This window comes from Sander lucioperca, chromosome 12, assembly GCF_008315115.2.
Source record: "Sander lucioperca isolate FBNREF2018 chromosome 12, SLUC_FBN_1.2, whole genome shotgun sequence".
NCBI classification, from domain to species: domain Eukaryota; kingdom Metazoa; phylum Chordata; class Actinopteri; order Perciformes; family Percidae; genus Sander; species Sander lucioperca.
Genome location: NC_050184.1, coordinates 19,096,824 through 19,119,424, shown reverse-complemented (window position 1 = coordinate 19,119,424; position 22,601 = coordinate 19,096,824). Strand labels below are relative to the sequence as shown.

The 22,601-nt window shown below is 37.8% G+C and overlaps 1 protein-coding gene across 3 annotated transcripts in view; it reads right to left on the bottom strand.

The window, feature by feature from the left end:
• The window catches only part of srpk3 (SRSF protein kinase 3), a 46,339-nt gene that overhangs the window by 9,189 nt on the left and 14,549 nt on the right, over nucleotides 1-22,601 (bottom strand). For all 3 annotated transcript variants that reach the window (XM_036007899.1, XM_031293114.2, XM_031293115.2), the window contains exons 5-16: nucleotides 22,422-22,509; nucleotides 21,989-22,076; nucleotides 21,155-21,261; nucleotides 17,939-18,104; nucleotides 13,372-13,397; nucleotides 12,564-12,656; nucleotides 10,608-10,662; nucleotides 8,780-8,998; nucleotides 6,736-6,833; nucleotides 6,411-6,518; nucleotides 6,250-6,319; nucleotides 6,056-6,148 (exon numbers count right to left, since the gene is read on the bottom strand). In XM_036007899.1, the coding sequence (XP_035863792.1) occupies nucleotides 6,056-6,148; nucleotides 6,250-6,319; nucleotides 6,411-6,518; nucleotides 6,736-6,833; nucleotides 8,780-8,998; nucleotides 10,608-10,662; nucleotides 12,564-12,656; nucleotides 13,372-13,397; nucleotides 17,939-18,104; nucleotides 21,155-21,261; nucleotides 21,989-22,076; nucleotides 22,422-22,509 (1,211 nt within the window). The remainder of the gene's footprint in view (nucleotides 1-6,055; nucleotides 6,149-6,249; nucleotides 6,320-6,410; nucleotides 6,519-6,735; nucleotides 6,834-8,779; nucleotides 8,999-10,607; nucleotides 10,663-12,563; nucleotides 12,657-13,371; nucleotides 13,398-17,938; nucleotides 18,105-21,154; nucleotides 21,262-21,988; nucleotides 22,077-22,421; nucleotides 22,510-22,601) is intronic.

Sequence of the window (22,601 nt, the reverse complement as noted above, 5' to 3'; positions counted from 1 at the left end):
ATAGTATGTCAAAAAAAGTTAAAAAAGTCATAGTATAGTATGTTGAAAAAAGTAAAAAGTCATAGTATAGTATGTCGAAAAAAGTAAAAAGTCATAGTATAGTATGTTGAAAAAAGTAAAAAGTCATAGTATAGTATGTTGAAAAAAGTAAAAAGTCATAGTATAGTATGTCGAAAAAAGTAAAAAGTCATAGTATAGTATGTCGAAAAAAGTAGAAAAAAGTAAAAAGTCATAGTATAGTATGTCGAAAAAAGTAAAAAGTCATAGTATAGTACGTCGAAAAAAGTAAAAAAAGTAAAAAGTCATAGTATAGTATGTCGAAAAAGTGATAAAAAGTCATAGTATAGTATGTCGAAAAAGTAAAAAAGTCATAGTATAGTATGTCGAAAAAAGTCATAGTATAGTATGTCGAAAAAAAGTCATAGTATAGTATGTCGAAAAAAGTCATAGTATAGTATGTCGAAAAAAGTCATAGTATAGTATGTCGAAAAAAGTAAAAAGTCATAGTATAGTATGTCGAAAAAGTAAAAAGTCATAGTATAGTATGTCAAAAAAAGTTAAAAAAGTCATAGTATAGTATGTCAAAAAAAGTAAAAAGTCATAGTATAGTATGTCGAAAAAAGTAAAAAGTCATAGTATAGTATGTCGAAAAAGTAAAAAAGTCATAGTATAGTATGTCGAAAAAAGTAAAAAAGTCATAGTATAGTATGTCAAAAAAAGTAAAAAAAGTCATAGTAGTATGTCAAAAAAAAGTAAAAAAAGTCATAGTATAGTATGTCAAAAAAAGTCATAGTATAGTATGTCGAAAAAAGTAAAAAGTCATAGTATAGTATGTCGAAAAAAGTCATAGTATAGTATGTCGAAAAAAGTCATAGTATAGTATGTCAAAAAAGTAAAAAGTCATAGTATAGTATGTCGAAAAAAGTAAAAAGTCATAGTATAGTATGTCGAAAAAAGTAAAAAGTCATAGTATAGTATGTCGAAAAAAGTAAAAAAAGTAAAAAGTCATAGTATAGTATGTCGAAAAAGTAAAAAAGTCATAGTATAGTATGTCGAAAAAAGTCATAGTATAGTATGTCGAAAAAAGTCATAGTATAGTATGTCGAAAAAAGTAAAAAGTCATAGTATAGTATGTCGAAAAAGTAAAAAGTCATAGTATAGTATGTCAAAAAAAGTAAAAAAAGTCATAGTATAGTATGTCAAAAAAAGTAAAAAAAAGTCATAGTAGTATGTCAAAAAAAGTAAAAAAGTCATAGTATAGTATGTCGAAAAAAGTAAAAAAAAAGTCATAGTATAGTATGTCAAAAAAAGTAAAAAAAGTCATAGTATAGTATGTCAAAAAAAGTAAAAAAAGTCATAGTAGTATGTCAAAAAAAAGTAAAAAAAGTCATAGTATGTCAAAAAAAGTAAAAAGTCATAGTATAGTATGTCAAAAAAAGTAAAAAGTCATAGTATAGTATGTCGAAAAAAGTAAAAAGTCATAGTATAGTATGTCGAAAAAGTAAAAAAGTCATAGTATAGTATGTCGAAAAAAGTAAAAAAGTCATAGTATAGTATGTCAAAAAAAGTAAAAAAAGTCATAGTAGTATGTCAAAAAAAAGTAAAAAAAGTCATAGTATAGTATGTCAAAAAAAGTAAAAAAAAGTCATAGTAGTATGTCAAAAAAAGTAAAAAAGTCATAGTATAGTATGTCGAAAAAAGTAAAAAAAAAGTCATAGTATAGTATGTCAAAAAAAGTAAAAAAAGTCATAGTAGTATGTCAAAAAAAGTAAAAAAAGTCATAGTATAGTATGTCAAAAAAAGTAAAAAAAGTCATAGTAGTATGTCAAAAAAAGTAAAAAAAAAGTCATAGTATAGTATGTCAAAAAAAGTAAAAAAAGTCATAGTAGTATGTCGAAAAAGTAAAAAAGTCATAGTATAGTATGTCGAAAAAAGTAAAAAAAGTAAAAAGTCATAGTATAGTATGTCGAAAAAGTGATAAAAAGTCATAGTATAGTATGTCGAAAAAGTAAAAAGTCATAGTATAGTATGTCGAAAAAGTGATAAAAAGTCATAGTATAGTATGTCAAAAAAAGTCAAAAAAGTCATAGTATAGTATGTCAAAAAAAGTCATAGTATAGTATGTCGAAAAAAGTCATAGTATAGTATGTCGAAAAAAGTAAAAAGTCATAGTATAGTATGTCGAAAAAGTAAAAAATCATAGTATAGTATGTCGAAAAAAGTAAAAAGTCATAGTATAGTATGTCGAAAAAAGTTAAAAAAGTCATAGTATAGTATGTCAAAAAAAGTAAAAAGTCATAGTATAGTATGTCGAAAAAAGTCATAGTATAGTATGTCGAAAAAAGTAAAAAAAAGTAAAAAGTCATAGTATAGTATGTCGAAAAAAGTTAAAAAAGTCATAGTATAGTATGTTGAAAAAAGTAAAAAGTCATAGTATAGTATGTCGAAAAAAGTAAAAAGTCATAGTATAGTATGTTGAAAAAAGTAAAAAGTCATAGTATAGTATGTCGAAAAAAGTAAAAAGTCATAGTATAGTATGTCAAAAAAAGTTAAAAAAGTCATAGTATAGTATGTTGAAAAAAGTAAAAAGTCATAGTATAGTATGTCGAAAAAAGTAAAAAGTCATAGTATAGTATGTCGAAAAAAGTAGAAAAAAGTAAAAAGTCATAGTATAGTATGTCAAAAAAAGTTAAAAAAGTCATAGTATAGTATGTTGAAAAAAGTAAAAAGTCATAGTATAGTATGTCGAAAAAAGTAAAAAGTCATAGTATAGTATGTCGAAAAAAGTAAAAAGTCATAGTATAGTATGTCGAAAAAAGTAAAAAGTCATAGTATAGTATGTCGAAAAAAGTAAAAAAAGTAAAAAGTCATAGTATAGTATGTCGAAAAAGTGATAAAAAGTCATAGTATAGTATGTCGAAAAAGTAAAAAAGTCATAGTATAGTATGTCGAAAAAAGTAAAAAAAGTAAAAAGTCATAGTATAGTATGTCGAAAAAGTGATAAAAAGTCATAGTATAGTATGTCGAAAAAGTAAAAAAGTCATAGTATAGTATGTCGAAAAAAGTCATAGTATAGTATGTCGAAAAAAGTAAAAAGTCATAGTATAGTATGTCGAAAAAGTAAAAAATCATAGTATAGTATGTCAAAAAAAGTTAAAAAAGTCATAGTATAGTATGTCAAAAAAAGTAAAAAGTCATAGTATAGTATGTCGAAAAAAGTAAAAAGTCATAGTATAGTATGTTGAAAAGGTAAAAAAGTCATAGTATAGTATGTCGAAAAAAGTAAAAAAGTCATAGTATAGTATGTCGAAAAAGTAAAAAAGTCATAGTATAGTATGTCGAAAAAAGTAAAAAAGTCATAGTATAGTATGTCAAAAAAAGTAAAAAAAGTCATAGTATAGTATGTCAAAAAAAGTAAAAAAAAGTCATAGTAGTATGTCAAAAAAAGTAAAAAAAGTCATAGTATAGTATGTCGAAAAAAGTAAAAAAAAGTCATAGTATAGTATGTCAAAAAAAGTAAAAAAAAGTCATAGTAGTATGTCAAAAAAAGTAAAAAAAAAAGTCATAGTATAGTATGTCAAAAAAAGTAAAAAAAGTCATAGTAGTATGTCGAAAAAGTAAAAAAGTCATAGTATAGTATGTCGAAAAAAGTAAAAAAAGTAAAAAGTCATAGTATAGTATGTCGAAAAAGTGATAAAAAGTCATAGTATAGTATGTCAAAAAAAGTAAAAAAAGTCATAGTATAGTATGTCAAAAAAAGTAAAAAAAAAGTCATAGTATAGTATGTCAAAAAAAGTAAAAAAAAGTCATAGTAGTATGTTGAAAAAGTAAAAAAGTCATAGTATAGTATGTCGAAAAAAGTAAAAAAAGTAAAAAGTCATAGTATAGTATGTCGAAAAAGTGATAAAAAGTCATAGTATAGTATGTCAAAAAAAGTCAAAAAAGTCATAGTATAGTATGTCGAAAAAGTAAAAAATCATAGTATAGTATGTCGAAAAAAGTAAAAAGTCATAGTATAGTATGTCGAAAAAAGTAAAAAAAAGTAAAAAGTCATAGTATAGTATGTCGAAAAAAGTTAAAAAAGTCATAGTATAGTATGTCAAAAAAAGTAAAAAGTCATAGTATAGTATGTCAAAAAAAGTAAAAAGTCATAGTTATAGTATGTCGAAAAAAGTAAAAAAAAGTAAAAAGTCATAGTATAGTATGTCGAAAAAAGTTAAAAAAGTCATAGTATAGTATGTCGAAAAAAGTAAAAAGTCATAGTATAGTATGTCGAAAAAAGTAGAAAAAAGTAAAAAGTCATAGTATAGTATGTCAAAAAAAGTTAAAAAAGTCATAGTATAGTATGTTGAAAAAAGTAAAAAGTCATAGTATAGTATGTCGAAAAAAATAAAGTCATAGTATAGTATGTCGAAAAAAGTTAAAAAAGTCATAGTATAGTATGTTGAAAAAAGTAAAAAGTCATAGTATAGTATGTCGAAAAAAGTAAAAAGTCATAGTATAGTATGTCGAAAAAAGTAAAAAGTCATAGTATAGTATGTCAAAAAAAGTTAAAAAAAGTCATAGTATAGTATGTTGAAAAAAGTAAAAAGTCATAGTATAGTATGTCGAAAAAAGTAAAAAGTCATAGTATAGTATGTCGAAAAAAGTCATAGTATAGTATGTCGAAAAAAGTCATAGTATAGTATGTCGAAAAAAGTCATAGTATAGTATGTCGAAAAAAGTCATAGTATAGTATGTCGAAAAAAGTCATAGTATAGTATGTCGAAAAAAGTAAAAAGTCATAGTATAGTATGTCGAAAAAAGTCATAGTATAGTATGTCGAAAAAAGTCATAGTATAGTATGTCAAAAAAAGTCATAGTATAGTATGTCGAAAAAAGTAAAAAGTCATAGTATAGTATGTCGAAAAAGTAAAAAATCATAGTATAGTATGTCGAAAAAGTAAAAAGTCATAGTATAGTATGTCGAAAAAAGTTAAAAAAGTCATAGTATAGTATGTCGAAAAAGTAAAAAATCATAGTATAGTATGTCGAAAAAGTAAAAAGTCATAGTATAGTATGTCGAAAAAAGTAGAAAAAAGTAAAAAGTCATAGTATAGTATGTCGAAAAAAGTAAAAAGTCATAGTATAGTATGTCGAAAAAAGTTAAAAAAGTCATAGTATAGTATGTTGAAAAAAGTAAAAAGTCATAGTATAGTATGTCGAAAAAAGTAAAGTCATAGTATAGTATGTCGAAAAAAGTAAAAAGTCATAGTATAGTATGTCAAAAAAAGTTAAAAAAAGTCATAGTATAGTATGTTGAAAAAAGTAAAAAGTCATAGTATAGTATGTCGAAAAAAGTAAAAAGTCATAGTATAGTATGTCGAAAAAAGTCATAGTATAGTATGTCGAAAAAAGTAATAGTATAGTATGTCGAAAAAAGTCATAGTATAGTATGTCAAAAAAAGTCATAGTATAGTATGTCGAAAAAAGTCATAGTATAGTATGTCGAAAAAAGTAAAAAGTCATAGTATAGTATGTCGAAAAAAGTCATAGTATAGTATGTCGAAAAAAGTCATAGTATAGTATGTCAAAAAAAGTCATAGTATAGTATGTCGAAAAAAGTAAAAAGTCATAGTATAGTATGTCGAAAAAGTAAAAAATCATAGTATAGTATGTCGAAAAAGTAAAAAGTCATAGTATAGTATGTCGAAAAAAGTTAAAAAAGTCATAGTATAGTATGTCGAAAAAGTAAAAAATCATAGTATAGTATGTCGAAAAAGTAAAAAGTCATAGTATAGTATGTCAAAAAAAGTAAAAAGTCATAGTATAGTATGTCGAAAAAAGTAAAAAGTCATAGTATAGTATGTCGAAGAAATTACGTTAACATGGCCCCGGAAAAACTGGGCAGCGCTTCCCGTCCAATCACATCGCTTTAGCGGTCAATGTAAACCCGGTGTTCCAGTACTTCGAGAGCTCAGAGTTTCTACTTTCAGTAACATTGATGAGATTAAACAGACAGACAGACAGACAGACACGTTGACAGACAGACAGACAGACAGACAGTCAGTCTCACCTCTCCTGTTGAAGTACTCTCTGGAGTAGCGGCCAGACAAAGCGAACGGCAGAGGAATCGGTCCGAGCAGCTCGATGACGTGAGCGATGTGATCTGAACACAAAGAATTTAAAATACACACTGAAGTACTCTCTGGTGCACAGAAAGCTGCTTGTACTGCTGAGTACAATACTGAGTATTATAATGTGAAGTACCTTCGTCTCTGGTGTAATCTTCTCCTGAATGAGGTTCAAACAGGTAATCTCCTGTCGCCAACTCAAACGCCTGAAACATCAAACCAGACATCAAAACTGGTGTGTGTGTGTGTGTGTGTGTGTGTGTGTGTGTGTGTGTGTGTGTGTGTGTGTGTGTGTACCATGCAGGCGGTGCTCCAGATGTCAGCAGGCGGTCCGTACTCTGCTCCAATCAGAACCTCCAGAGCTCTGTACTGTCGGGTCTGAATGTCCTCTGTGAAATGTTTGTGCTGGAAGAGAGAGAGAGAGAGAGAGAGAGAGAGAGAGAGAGAGAGAGAGAGAGAGAGAGAGAGAGAGAGAGAGAGAGACAGAGAGAGAGAGAGAGAGAGAGAGATAGAGAGAGAGAGAGAAAGAGAGAGAGACAGAGAGAGAGGAGCCATCTGATTGGTCCGATGTTCATACTGACACTACAGAGAGGAAGAGGAGAAGATGACGAAGGTGTCTCACCACCCAGCATGCATTTCCCAGATCAGCGATCTTCACTCGCAGTTTGTGGGCGTTCTGAGGATCCAGAGGACTGAGGACGAAGTCGGAGGCACTAAACACTGAAAAACACAAACACCACATCAAATCTTACTAATTATATATATATATCTATATATATATATAGATATATATATATATATATCTATATATATATATATATATATATATATATATATATATATATATATATATATATATATATATATATATAGATATATATATATATATAGTAGGGTCTCATTCAGAGCGGTGTACTTTTCAAAGGTGGAGTCTGTTTTTGTGCAACAAAAGTCTCTCAGTGTGTTAACTGCCCATTTTGTGAGTTTGTTTGTGTTGTTGTGTCTTTTATATCTTGTATGTGATTTAATTCTCCCGGTGCAGCAATTAATAAATACAGTAGTAATGTAATATGCATAATAAGAGGTGGAAAGACTACAAAAACTATTCTACTTAAGTAAAAGTAACTAATATTACCGGTATTAAAATCTACTCAAGTAAAAGTAAAAGGTAGCCCATCCTTCACTACATTAGTTTTCGAGGCAGGGTTTGTTCCTAGAATTTTTAATTTACAATTTTTTTGTTGGATGTGATTTAAAATGTAGCAAAGTACAGTGCTCAGCATACATTTATGAACCCATGTTAAAGTTGACTAAAAAGAGGAATAAAAAAAAATCATCTTATGGAAATTGATCTTAATGCCTTAATTAAAAAAATGAGGAAAAATCCAACCTTTAAGGACACCAATTTTCTTTGTGAATGAATAATGTCTCGTGAATAATTAAATGTTCTTCCTTAAAATACAGGGGGCATAAATCAGTACACCCCTATGTTAAATTCCCATAGAGGCAGGCAGACTTTTATTTTGAAAGGCCAGTTATTTCATGGATCCAGGATACTATGCATCCTGATAAAGTTCCCTTGGTCCCCACATCATCACATACCCTTCACCATACCCCCACATCATCACATACCCTTCATCATACCCCCACATCATCACATACCCTTCACCATACCCCCACATCATCACATACCCTTCACCATACCCCCACATCATCACATACCCTTCATCATACCCCCACATCATCACATACCCTTCATCATACCCCCACATCATCACATACCCTTCACCATACCCCCACATCATCACATACCCTTCACCATACCCCACATCATCACATACCCTTCATCATACCCCCACATCATCACATACCCTTCACCATACCCCCACATCATCACATACCCTTCACCATACCTAGAGATTGGCATGGGGTACTTTCCATAAAATCATCTCTCAATGCAAATCAAACCAGCTATTAGGCTAACTGAAATAAAACCATGCCAATCTCTAGGTATGGTGAAGGGTATGTGATGATGTGGGGTATGGTGAAGGGTATGTGATGATGTGGGGGTATGATGAAGGGTATGTGATGATGTGGGGGTATTTTAATTCCAAAGGCCAAGAGAACTTTATCAGGATGCATAGTATCCTGGATCCATGAAATAACTGGCCTTTCAAAATAAAAGTCTGCCTGCCTCTATGGGAATTTAACATAGGGGTGTACTGACTTATGCCCCCTGTATTTTAAGGAAGAACATTTATTTATTTACGATACATTATTCATTCACAAAGAAAATTGGTGTCCTTAAAGGTCGGATTTTTCTTAATTTTTTTTAATTAAGGCATTAAGATCAATTTCCATAAGATGATTTTTTTTTTATTTCTCTTTTTAGTCAACTTTAGCATGGGTTCATAAACTTATGCTGAGGACTGTACAATACTTCAAACAAAACATACTGAAGTAAATATATCCCCTCGGGGGAATTGTTCATTTACAGTTGCTCACAGTCAGATTTAAGGCATAAGAGTAAGAAAAAACAAGTCAGTAAATGTATAACATAACTGAGGTGCCTGTTGCTGTACAGTATTGCACCAAGTAATTACTGCACGTAATTGTCCAAGAGTATCTACATTACAGAGATGTGATATATCTCTTTGTTTTCTCACGGTCTCGTCCGCTCGAGTATCCCGACTGAGTAGAAAGTGCTGACTCAGACGTGGCTGACATCACAGAGCTGGAGAAGCCTGACAGGCCCGAGGCGGGGCTGGAGAACCGTCCGGGGTCGTGGCCGTTACACCGCTCCTCTAACCAGGAGCCGGACGACTCTGGACTCGCTTTGCTGTTGGCTGCGGAGCAGGGAGGGTTTCCGTTCACAACCAGAGAGCCTGAGAGCAAAAGAGTACGTTTAGAGAGAGAGCACCATGTTTATATGTCCGTAAATCTGGATCAACGGAAGTACATTTCCAGGAGAGTTACCGTCAGGGTTCATACGCATTTTAACCAATACTTTTCCATGACCTTTCCATGACTTTTTGGCAAATTTCCATGACTATGTATTCCTGAAAATGTAAGTTGACATTATACAATAAGAATAAAAATCTGTGTTAAAGTTTACCCTCAGAGGTTTAACAATACAATGAAGGACAATTTATGTTGTTCATAGTGGGAGTCGTAATATCACGCCCCGAATAGAACGGTGAGGTTAGGACGACGTGAAATACATTTATTAATCACATATTATTATGCTGTGTTAAAAAAAAAAATACGTTTTTTCAAAACGTATGAACCCTGTACCTTCCTCTCTGTGTGTCGCCGTTCTCAAACTCTGTTTTCTTCGGGAAACAACAACTAACTTCAAGCTACCGAGCTACACGCTGAAAATGTCAAGTTTTGAAGAAAATTTGGACGGTGCAACAAGGCAGGTCTGCTCGGTTCTTTCAGGGAATTATTGTAAAGATTTATAAAGAATATGTTTAGATCATTTCCTCTCTAACTGGGAGGTTTTGGGACTGATTGGTGGGATTGCTGTGGACGAAGTACACACGGAGATACACTGGTAAGAGCCAATGAGGTTTAACCATGTATCAGCTAATTTAAAGGCACACTATGCAAGATTTGTACCTTAATATAACAGCTTGGAAGTCATTTTGATGGTAAACGAACTCGTAGTAGGGCTAATCATCCCGATAGCAAAGCAGGGGAGGGGACTCCGCTGGCAAAACCAGCAATGCAGGTTTGCCGCGCCAAAATCTCGCGAGAATCACGACTTGCCTTACGGCACGACGTCACATACATCGACAACATACAAGAAGCAGCCTCTATGGAAGACACTAGCACGCATTTCAGACTTGAATCATGGCCATGAGTCGACGGAGAAAACGAAGAAAGCGCGGTCGAAAGAGTCAAGGAAAAAAAATACGAGAAACTGACCGCGTGAGGAACCGGAGAAGAGTCCCACTCGCTCACACTTTCACTCGTTAGAGCTAAAAAGCAGCAAAGTACAACACAGCTTTGACAAAAATGGACACTGCATAGTATGCCTTTAAATAGCTCACGTTACTGTATTGTGTCAACAGTTAACTTCATGTAATATTGTATGAGGCGTTTTCTTATACTGGGTGCAAATGTTCCACCAAAACAAGTTCCTTCCTGAGACTATTTAGCAGAGCCCCCGTCACTGCGTCTGGAGATTAGCGCCGGCCAAGATGATTGTGATTGGTTTAAAGAAATGCAAACAACCCAGAGCCTTTTTTTTCTCCTATCCCAGAATGCATCTGTGGTGTGCAGCCAGACCTAACTCCGCAGCACTGTGGAGATAAGAGCTGGGTATGCAAGACTAGTTTATCTGTGACACACACACACACACACACACACACACACTTCGCAGTCGGTAATGTGAATGAGATATTCTATCACAGCACATATCATTTTATGCAGCAATACTGACAAACATTGTGATACATACATACATGATATGTTTACGTGTGTACTTACAGTTACTGTCTGTGTCCTCAGGTTGTAACAATACACCATCCTCATCCTCCAGCCTCTGAAAACACACACAGACACACACACACACACACAGAAAATATAAACTTTTATTTTGAAGGGAGCATTTTGTCACTTCTGACCCTCCGAAAAACCAGCAGCGTCCATTGAGTTTTTACAGCAGGGAGATAGGGGCAAGGGTAGCACACGGCTAATCTTAGTTTCACTTTAGTTTGACACCATTAAACTAACTGAAAACATTACAAGATAATTTATATATTTGTATTTAAACAAATATTCTGATACATAAGTCTAGCGTTAGGAACAGCAACATGTCTCCGCCGGTCGGGCTGACTGCTAGTTTGGGTGGTGATATTTTCTTTAGTCTGTGGCCCAACATATGAACTAGCTCGCCAAGCTCACGTTAGTCAAATGGCAGAGTTACCCCATAGACAGTGAAAGAAATGGACACAATCGACGCCATAGACTTCGACAGAGACCAGTGAAGGATATTAGAAGTCACTTTGCTGGTGATGGCTGAGCGTTACTGAGCAGCCTCCAACTGAGCTTGAAGACGTAGATGTGACGTGAGCAACCTGTCTGAAAGTTGGAAGTCTTCTGGTAGCTGTGCCAAGAGAAATCTCAATCATTCCCAATCTAGCAGAGACGGAGAGCGTGAGTAGGAGCTGTCCATGAGCGTAGGAGCAGGAGCAAAACGTTGCTGAAAATAGTTCCGATGCTTTCATGGACTCTCTATAGGCTTCTCCCTTGACTGTATGAGGCCTCCACGTCCCCCTGATTGCTTGCGAGCTTCTCCTGTACTATACGGTAATTCCTCTACTATGAGACAGTAAGTCTCGTGGTTATGACCCAATCGTTAGCCTATTTTTACAACGTCTGCTACGGAGCCATAACGTGAGGTACAAGGTAATGGAGCGTTTTATACATTGTCGTGTTTCTTTAGAAATAAACAATGGACAAATAGAGTCTTTAAACTCTTCAGATATAAAGTTATTCTCTGTCAAAGTGGCGTCAAAATGAATGGCAGTCAATGGGATGCTAACGGGAGGTGATGGCTTGGTAGCCTCAGAATATCCCCATAGGAGGTACGCTTTCCATATGTTCGCTTACCCCCTTGGGTTTCCCCCAGAAAAGTTGTATAGACCTTCATTAAGTCAGTGCTAAAAGCTAACTGGAGATTTGAAAATATGACGCCTAAGTTTCCAACCCAGCTGCCCCGCTCTAACTGTAGTTTAAAAACACGTTAAAAATACATTTAAATCCCGCATTTAAATATTGGTTATATTAGAGAGAGTTAGCGAACTGCCGAGTCGCCCTGTTTGCTCAGCTGCTAGACGGGCTGCACTCGGCATTGTCGGCAAACTTTAATTATTTTACTTTATTGACAAAAAAGCTTTCTGAACTGTCTGTGGAAAGGATCAACGGAGATAAGAGAAACCAGTGTGGCCCTAAATGACAGCAAAACTCAGTAAAGACTCACATTGAGCTGAAATGGAAACACTGTGCTGCAGTCTTTTCATATCTATGGCTGCAACATATGTTGTAAGGTTTAAGCCAATGTTTTTTCGGGGGTAACTCCGTTCACTTTACCAGCAGTAGCCTAGCTATTGACATCTCTTTTTCCTCTCGCTTTTCCTCACAGCGGCACTCATACGCTACTCTCCGTTACCGCTCGCTCCCTCACTTAAGGCACCCTCATAAGGGGGTTGCGGTCTACCGCGAGAATTTCTTGCTTTTCAATCGCGGTGAGAAAAAATCCATACGTCCCAGCCCTACATCAAACATGCATTTTAGATGAAGGAGATGAGAGTATATCTAGTTGTTCCTCGTCCCCCATTTGCTCAGCGCTGTTAAGTTGTATGTACGGGACGCAGGAGGGTTCTACCCGGAAGGTATTGTAAACAAACATTGTGATTGGGTATTTTAGTATTACTACAGTACCTGTATATCCACCAGTCTCTCCTCCAACAGTCTCTGTTGACGCTTCGCTTTCCTTTTCAACTTCTTCTTCTTGTTCTTAGACAGCTTACCAACCTACACACACACACACACACACACACAGACAGACACACACACACACACACACACACAGACACACACACAGACACACACACAGACACACACACACACACACACACACACACACACACACACAGACAGACACACACACACACACACACACACACACACACACACAGACACACACACACACACACACACACACACACACACACACACACACACAGACAGACACACACACACACACACACACACACAGACACACACAAACAGACACACACACACACACACAGACAGACACAGACACACACACACACACACACACACACACACACACAGACAGACACACACACACACACACACACAGACAGACACACACAAACAAACACAAACACACACACAAATATACACAAACAAACACACACACACACACACACACACACAGACAGACAGACAGACACATACACACACAGACACACACATACATACACACACACACACACACAGTGTTAAGGTTGGTTTTGTCTTTTTTTGAAAGCAGCAGGAGAGAAATATGACATGCAACAAATGTCCCTGACTGATATCAAACCAGTGTCACAGTTTGGTTGTGTTTTAACCAATCAGCTTGCAGCTTTTTTACTGCAGGTTAAAAAGACACCTGAAACAAGTTCTCAATCTGAAATGGCAGTAACCAATGAGAACACAGCAGGCATCACACCTGGACACTTACCTGTGGATCCCTGGGAGCCATGCTAACTAGAGAGAGAGAGACACGTAGAGGCAGACAGACAGGGAGAGGGAGAGAGAGAGAGAGAGAGAGAAAGGAAGATAACATCAGAAAACAGAGGAAATAAAGAGATGATGGAAAAATACAGAAAAGATGAAAGAGTGGAGACAGACAGACAGACAGACAGACAATCAGATGGACAGACAGATACACAGACAGGTTAGAACTCTGTACAAAGAGATAAGAGGAAAAGTAGATAGCTATGAAAGCAGACAGACAGACAGAAAGTTGTCTGTCTGTCTGTCTGTCTGTCTGTGTGAACAGAGTGGAAACCACAGCTCCCAGTAAAACTGCTCCCTCCCTTCGGTGGAGAGAAAAACAAACTGTCAAACTGAAGTCAGAATTACTAAAGAAAACAGAGAAACTGGGCTGCAACTAACCATTATTTTCATTGTCGATTTATCTGTCGATTATTTTCTCGATTAATCGACTTAGTTTGGTCTATAAAATGTCAGAAAATGGTGAAAAATGTGGATCAGTGATTCCCAAAAAGCCCAAGAAGACGTCCTCAAATATCTTGTTTTGTCCACAACTCAAAAGAATTCAGAGGAGAGAAGAAATTACAAAATATTCACATTTAACAAGCTGACATCAGAGAAGCAGCTGACTGCTGCTCTCCCCTACTGCCGCGGCTCTTTTTGTTTTGTTGTGATGTTGAGAAGCGAGACACGGGAACTTTCTTTCTGGAGCATTTATTCAGAGACAAACGGAAACCTACACTGTACATTTACTACCACTTAACAAATAAACTGCTGATGTATTCTCAGCTCTGATAGCCGACAGCTGTCTGCTCTGAGTCCATTCACCGTCACTCTCTCATGTAGCCTACACACTAAGCACTGAGCTATTCCTTAAAGGAGCTATTCCCCGGTCTTGTAACACAAGGAGAGCCTGCCAGAGCTTCTTGTATTTGGTCCGAAAGTCTGAACCATCCAAAAAATGCTTTCATACTATAAACGAACCGGACCATGGTTCAGTTTGGTCCGGACCGAGACCACCTCTTTATGGGCGTTTTCACACATACCTCATTTGGTCCGGACTTTCGGACTTTTCAGTTTGATCCGAACCAAAATTAGAGGTGTGAAACCTCCCCCGGACCACGGTCCGGATCAAAAGACCAAATTTTGGTCCGACCAAAAGAGGTGATCTCGGTCCGGACCAAACTGAACCATGGTCCGGTTCGTTTACAGTGTGAAAGCATTTTTTGGATGGTTCGGACTTTCGGACCAAATACAAGAAGCTCTGGCAGGCTCTCCTTGTGTTACAAGACCGGGGAATAGCTCCTTTAAGGAATAGCTCGGTGCTTAGTGTGGAGGCTACATGAGAGAGTGACGGTGAATGAGCTCAGAGCAGACAGCTGTCGGCTATCAGAGCTGAGAATACATCAGCAGTTTATTTGTTAAGTGGTAGTAAATGTACAGTGTAGGTCTCTGTTTGTCTCTGAATAAATTCTCCAGAAAGTTCCAGTGTCTTTGCTTCTCAACATAACAAACAAAACAAAAAGAGCCGCGGCAGTAGGGGAGAGCAGCAGTCAGCTGAAAAAACTCCGACACAGAGAGAGGAGACGAGAGGACGGGGAAGCCTGTCTACAAACCAATCAATTATAAGTATCTGGAGACGCAGCTCACGTATGTGATGACGGCAGGACGTAGTTTTGTCACGTAGAGATCTTTAGTGCGCTTGCATAACTGCAGTGTGAAAGCAAAACTTACCGGATCAAATGTAGACAATGTTACAAAAACATGAACCTTGGTCCGGACTTTCATGTGTGAAAACGCCCTATATCGGACCAAAATTTGGTCTTTTGATCCGGACCGTGGTCCGGGGGAGGTTTCACACCTCTAATTTTGGTTCGGATCAAACAAAAAAGTCCGAAAGTCCGGACCAAATGAGGTATGTGTGAAAACGCCCTAAGTCTTCAAAAAAAAAGTTACTCTGTCCTGTTTGAGTGGTTGTAATGTACAAGTCGCATCAACACAGTCTGTAGGAAACAAGGTAACGGCGGGTTGTCAAGATACCACCAATAACAACGGAAAGAGCATTTGCTGGCGGTGAGTGTAACTGTCGTTTATTCACATTTAAAGGGATAAATCGCCAAAAACTCTGTTTGTGGGAGTTTGTCAACAAATGTGCGGCCAGCTGGGGCATGCCCGGGCAGAGACGGGGTGATGGACAGAGAGCATTTATATATGTGTCTCTGTCCTGTTCTTCACATCAGTGAGGCTTTCTTCTCTTGTTTCAACGAAGTGAATACATGACAAAGTGACCGGAACTATCCATCACCTCTCGCGCGTGGATTCTGGCCGGTCTTTGAGACGCAGTCTGTTTTTTTTAATCATTACACTCGGTTCACAACACACGGTTAGTTATCCTAGTTAAACACTACACACAGTGAAATGACGTGCTCTGTTTTTATTTCACGCATACTATCTGCTTTGAGTGAGTGACGCTATGGGCTGAGCTCTGTTATCTCAGCGCTGCGATGGCAACCCTCACCTTAACTAACTATTTTTCTGCAGGAAACCCTGATGATGTAAACATAACTACGGCGACGGTCACATCTTAGGCTGGCGACAGACTGCCTGCGTGGCGTGAGCGTGGCGTTTAATGTTGGGTGTCATCTGCGTGGCGTTTTCTACGTCTTTACACCAGAAAGGTGTCTGACGCGGCGCTGCTGCTGCTAGCCTTGTCTGAACACATGGATGTTTCCCATTAACATAAATATATACTGATCTGATTACAGCAAAGACAACGTCGGCAGTATTGACGGCAAAATAGGCTACAGTATTGACAGGTTGGCGACATTTGAAAATCGATAATTTTTTATTTTACATTTATATCTGCATTTATGTCAAAATCTAGAGACTTTCAAACATCAAAATGTCATTTATTAATATGTATTGGTGTCTAAATGACATATAAACATCTTTTCATATTCTATTTTGCCTGGAAACGCTTCCAACACGCTTGCGTGTGGCGTGAAAAATAGGCGTCGGTTCTATTTCTAGCATGCACGCGTTTTCGGCACAGCTCGAGCCGCGCCTGAGACGTGCGTGTCACGCAGGCAGTGTGCCCGCTCTAACCTGTTACCATGGGAGCCGAAATAAAAACACGCCACACAGCTGACACGCTCACGCCACGCAGCCAGTCTGTGGCGTAGGGCTGTCAACGAATATTATAAATTCAAATATATATTCGAAAAGTTTTTAAAAAACGAATCTCGAAAGGTGAAAATTAATATTTGAATTAAAAAAAAAAAATGTGGAAAAAAACGCTCGCGGTAGCAGAGGCTGTCTGGCTGTCTGCCTTGCGAGTGGGCGCGCTAGCGCGCCAGAGGGTTCAGGGACAGGTCACAGGAGTCGCACTGTCTGGTTACAGCGTCACTGCTGAAAGTTGACTTGTCTTGCATGGAAGATGGCAGAAAGTGCAGATCCCAACTCGACCACATCAGAGAAAGCGATTTTAACCCCCTAAAATCTAAAAAGCCATGTCTGGAAGTACTTTGGATTTTGGTCGGTAGGAGGTAAAATAGTTGAGCCGCGAGATAAAGTTGTATGCAAGAGATATGCATGAATAAAGGTTAAATGCACTGCTTCCACTGGTTTGATTATTTACCGTTTCATGTTAAGGAAAAGCTCCATGTTTACCACAGCACAGCTCGCTCGGAGCGTTCAATGTCGGTTCTATATCGGCTACTGTGGAACTGCAATTAATGTTAATAATATTTGTTTCAATCACTGAATGAAGCCTGCTATATTTGGGACAATAGTCACGACCTTAAAACGCTTGCACAAAACTCTTGAATAGCACTCAAAATGTGTTTATTGTTATTCATTTTAAACCGTTATGCACACAGCCGCACATTGCGCAGAGAGCGTGAGGGCGAGAGAGAGAAAGTGCTCAAGTGAGCGAGCGAGCGAGCGTGAGGTCTGCGGTCTTGGCCATCATTTGATTTACTTGTTTTTGTGTAGGTAATACGTTGTCAAATATGTTTAAACTTAAATAGACTACCTATACAAGTAGTTATGTCTCTTTGTATTAATTTGTCCTGTTACTGACGTAATGCGCGTCATTGACAAAATGCGCATGCGCAACCAGATGTTCGAATAGTTCGAATATTATGTGTTTTTTTTTTTTTTAGAGGGAATATTCGATCGTCATTTTTGAGCAATTTTGACAGCCCTACTGTGACGGGCCTTACTCTTTAACAAAAACGTCGCCCTCTGTTGGAAACCTTTCCATAATGTTGTCAGATATTAAATAATAACCTGAGCCTGTCAGACGGAAACTGATGACGCAGAAATGTCCCAAGTGGTTACACTTAATACTGGACTAATTTAAAATAAAAAATAAAAAAATAAATGATATTGTTCCCATCAGTTAGACACAAAAACATGAGAAAATAGAGTCTAGGTTGAAAAAACCCCCACAGAAGTTACCCTTTAATATAACCCCAGTATTTCCTGTTTTCTGTGTTGTTGTTCTGACCAATCACATGGCTGCTCCTCACCTGATGACCCAGAAGGGGGCGGGGCTCCAGCTCTCTGCCAGATGGTTGCCTCAGCTGCCAGCTTCCTGATGTAAACCTCATCAACGTCCAATAGGATGTTCTCAGGTTTGATGTCGGTGTGGATGATCTTACACTTGGTGTGGAGGTAGTCCAGACCCTGCAGCACCTGCAAGCAGACAGCCGAGTCACTGGAGCAGTCAACGTGTGCGAGGCAGCGGCGAGATCAATGCCTCCGCGGCACTGCGGTCACGTCATGAGTCACTCTGTACATAGTTTATAACAGTGTTGTTCTGGAAGGAAAAATCCCATTTGTTTCTCCGATAAGGATTTCTATTATCAGCCATAATGTCTAAACCAGGGGTCTACAACGTTTTTTAGGCCAAGGACCCCTTAGCTAAAAGAGAGAGGGAGCAGGGACGCCCTACTACATACAGTATATTGTATAAAATGTTGCTGCATTTAACTGGGCCAGATGGATGAAAATTAAGGGATATTTCTTTAATATTTATTAGGGCTGATTAATCGTTGAATTTCTATAGTTAATCGCGATTAATCGCATGTTTTATCACATGATTAAAATTCTATTATTTTGCATTTCAGAACTGTTTTTAAGTCCATATTAACAATGGAAAGCCATTCTTACCAGTGGATCTGGATTGGGAATCAAATGAATGCAAAGAAAGTTACTTTATGAACTTGATTTTAAGATTTGTATTTGTTTATTATATATTTAATCTAGTCACACATTTGAATTTAACAACAACTTTGAATGCACCACGAGGCTGTAAATTACCAGTTTCATTGAACGCACCGTCTGTGTTTTTCCGACAACAGCAGCTGCAGATTGTTACATCGCTGTTGAATCCTCTACAGTGAAATACAGACAAACTTTACACCGTTCAGCGTTAGCTGTCAGCACTGTAACCGTGTTTAATCCAGCTACTAGCTAGCGGTAGGCTAATGTTAGCTGCTGTTGAGTATAGTGTTAACTAGCTAGCGGTAGGCTAACGTTAGCTGCTGTTGAGTATAGTGTTAACTAGCTAGCGGTAGGCTAATGTTAGCTGCTGTTGAGTATAGTGTTAACTAGCTAGTGGTAGGCTAACGTTAGCTGCTGTTGAGTATAGTGTTAACTAGCTAGCGGTAGGCTAATGTTAGCTGCTGTTAAGTATAGTGTTAACTAGCTAGTGGTAGGCTAACGTTAGCTGCTGTTGAGTATAGTGTTAACTAGCTAGTGGTAGGCTAACGTTAGCTGCTGTTGAGTATAGTGTTAACTAGCTAGTGGTAGGCTAACGTTAGCTGCTGTTGAGTATAGTGTTAACTAGCGTCACGTGCAGCGATGTTTCTGTTTCCTGTAACGTCTGTTTCAGAGCATCAGAGAGAAGAGCGGACATATCAGTGGCACCAGCAGGATGTGTTACGAGGAAGTACGGCAAAATAGTAGCCTGTTAGGCTCGACGCAAAGCCGAGTGAAGTGAAAATAAATTAATAAATGGCGGCATGCGATTAATATGATTAAAAAAAATTCACGCATTATGCTCGACCCTTAATCACATCGCGATTAACGCGTTAATGCTGACAGCCCTAATATTTATACATCATGTTTTAATGTTAAAGGTCCCATGGCATGAAAATTTCACTTTATGAGGTTTTTTTAACATTAATATATCCCGAAATCGCGCTGAAACCATGCAGGAACTCATTGTAGGGCTGCACGATTATGGCCAAAATGATAATCACGATTATTTTGATCAATATATTGATCACGATTAATTATCACGATTATTTGTTGATTTTAACCAAAACAAATTTTATTGTCACATAGGCTAATTATAACTGCTTTCACATCCATATTGTGCTACATTCCTCCTTTGTTGAAGGATACTATGAAGGAGCCATTTCAGCTGTTGTGCGACCACTTTCCAAACATGCGCGTTTGCCATGAAAAGATACAGGCAACGCAATTTTCTGTTTACGTTAACGGCACGTTAAAATCCGGTGCCGGTATCTACCAGACGAAATAGCAACGCGGATTATGGTGCCACTTAAATGTCTGCGTTGCGCTCTGATGCTCCAAAACAGACGTTAGCGGCAACAGAAACGTCGCTGCATGTCACGCTAGTAAACACTAATAACACGTTACACAGCAGCTAACGTTAGCCTACCGTTAGCTACAGTAGTAAACACGGCTAAGATGCTGACAGCTAAACGGTGTGGTGTGACTGTATTTCACTGTAGAGGATTACAACAGCGGGACGTACAACAGTCTGCCGCTAAAGCTATGAGCTAACAGACTCAAACTAGCACTGGTCACTGCTGTTGTCTGAAAAACTACACAGACGGGACTAAATGTTGCGTTTACTGGTAAACAGGTAAACCTCCTGACGACTTGTGACCGACTGCTATCTGTCCTCTGTGACTGTCTACATCTAAACTAAGCTGTGCGGTGCAGGGAACCACTCTGATTGGCTCATGGAGGCACGTGATCAGAGAGTGGTTTACGGAGCGTTCTATGAACGGAATGACGCATTTTAAATATCGCTCGATCACGTGAATTTGATCGTGGGAAGCCAAAATCGTGATCGTGATTAAAATTTGATTAATTGTGCAGCCCTAACTCACTGTGCACCTTTAAGTTAATAATTTGGCGGCCCCCGTGCAGTAGCTCTGAGGACCCCCTAGGGGTCGTGGACCCCCTGTTGAAGATCCCTGCTCTAAACCATCCACGACTAGGCTGACCCTGAGCTACGAGGATGTGAAATGAAGGTTTCTGCTTCCAAAAGTCTGTATGAAATCAACCTTATTTTAAAAAAACACGTTTTATTCGCAACGTCATGGAGAAGTACTACACTACCCACAACCCTTAGCGTAGCGGCGACACCTCTGATTGGTGAAACTCGCTGTTACGATGGAAATGTTTACTGCACCCGCAAACTGCTACAGCGAGCGAAGTCTATGATCGTTTCAGTACACAGTCTTGTTTCTTTGCCTTTTTTTCAGTTTTCAAAATGTTTTTTTTTTGTGCCGAATTAAATGTTTGATGGTCACTTTTCATCTCGTAGCTGGTTGGCTCGGTTCCAGGCTTCAAACTCTTTATATCAGCATTTAATGAAACGTCAACGGAGATATTGAAGGGGGGAAAAATACTTCTGGAACCAGAGCTGTTCAAAAAGTGGGCCGGTCACTGTTGAGCTCTACATCAGTATTTGTGTGCGTTACCTGTCTGATGATGGTCTTGACACAGACCAGAGGAAGCCCCATGTAGTTTGACTTAATGATCCATTTTAACAGCTGATGACCCAAAACCTCCAGAACCATACACACATCTGAGAAAGGCTTAGGAAACTACTGACAAAGACAGACAGACAGACACACACACACACACAGACAGACACACAGACAGACACACAGACAGATACACAGACAGACAGACAGACAGACACACACACACACACACACACACACACACACAGACAGATGACAGACAGACAGACAGACAGACACACACACACACACACACACACACACACACACACACACACACACACACACACACACAGAGAGAGACAGACAGACAGATGACAGACAGACAGACAGACAGACAGACAGACAGACAGACAGACAGTAGGGCTATGATTTCCCGATTCGATAACATTTCTGATTCTGTATCTATTAGGTTAGGGAAATTTCAGTTAAAATACCATTTTCCTTGGATATAAAAGAGATTCTCAGAGAAGTACTGCTGTAACTTGTACAAGCAAGAAGCACCCTCAAATATATTTCATAATTCACCAGGTTCATGTTTACGTTAAGAACTGACCCACAAACAGTTTGTTTAAAGGACTTTTTACTTCTACATCCATGGTGAAAAGGCAGATATTACAAGATCCATTTCTGGATTTTATTAATCAATCACACATCACTTAAACAAAGATGGATTTTAATTGGAGAACCGATTATTTTAACCCAGCCCTAGTGCACACACAGACAGACAGACAGACAGACAGACAGACAGACAGACAGACAGACAGACAGACAGGCGATGAAGGATACGGACTCCGTTGACTCCAGAGATCTTGAAGTCGTCAATCAGCTGGACGATGGTTTCTCTGTAGGGGTCGGAAGGATCACTGTCTCTCACCTGTAGACAAACAGACCGGTTACCTAGGTACTGAAGCTCAGCTTGAATTCAAAATCAGTACGTTGTTTTGGGAGTGAAGAGGAAAAGATACAAAGACTGCAAAGAGTTCACTATCATTACCACAACAATTGCCTATCTAGTTTTATGATTACCAATCAGCTTTTGTTTATTCAAATCGAATAATTTCCTTGCGGCCCTGGGGCGAGTTCCCTGGCCTGATACTGGTCCACAGCTCAGGGATAGGGAACCTCTGCTGTATATATAATCTGTGTGTGTGTGTGTGTGTGTGTGTGTGTGTGTGTGTGTGTGTGTGTGTGTGTGTGTGTGTGTGTGTGTGAGACTCACACATCTGAGCAGTTTGATCTCGTCCAGAGCCGTCTCGGTGTAATGTGGAGCGCTCTTTACCACCTTCAACGCCACAAAACGCTTCCTCCTAAACACAGACACAGATTCAGGGGATGTCCACAACCTCGCCCCCCCCCACATTTGTCTGATCACCTCCAGGTTCCTACTCCCCTCCCTCCA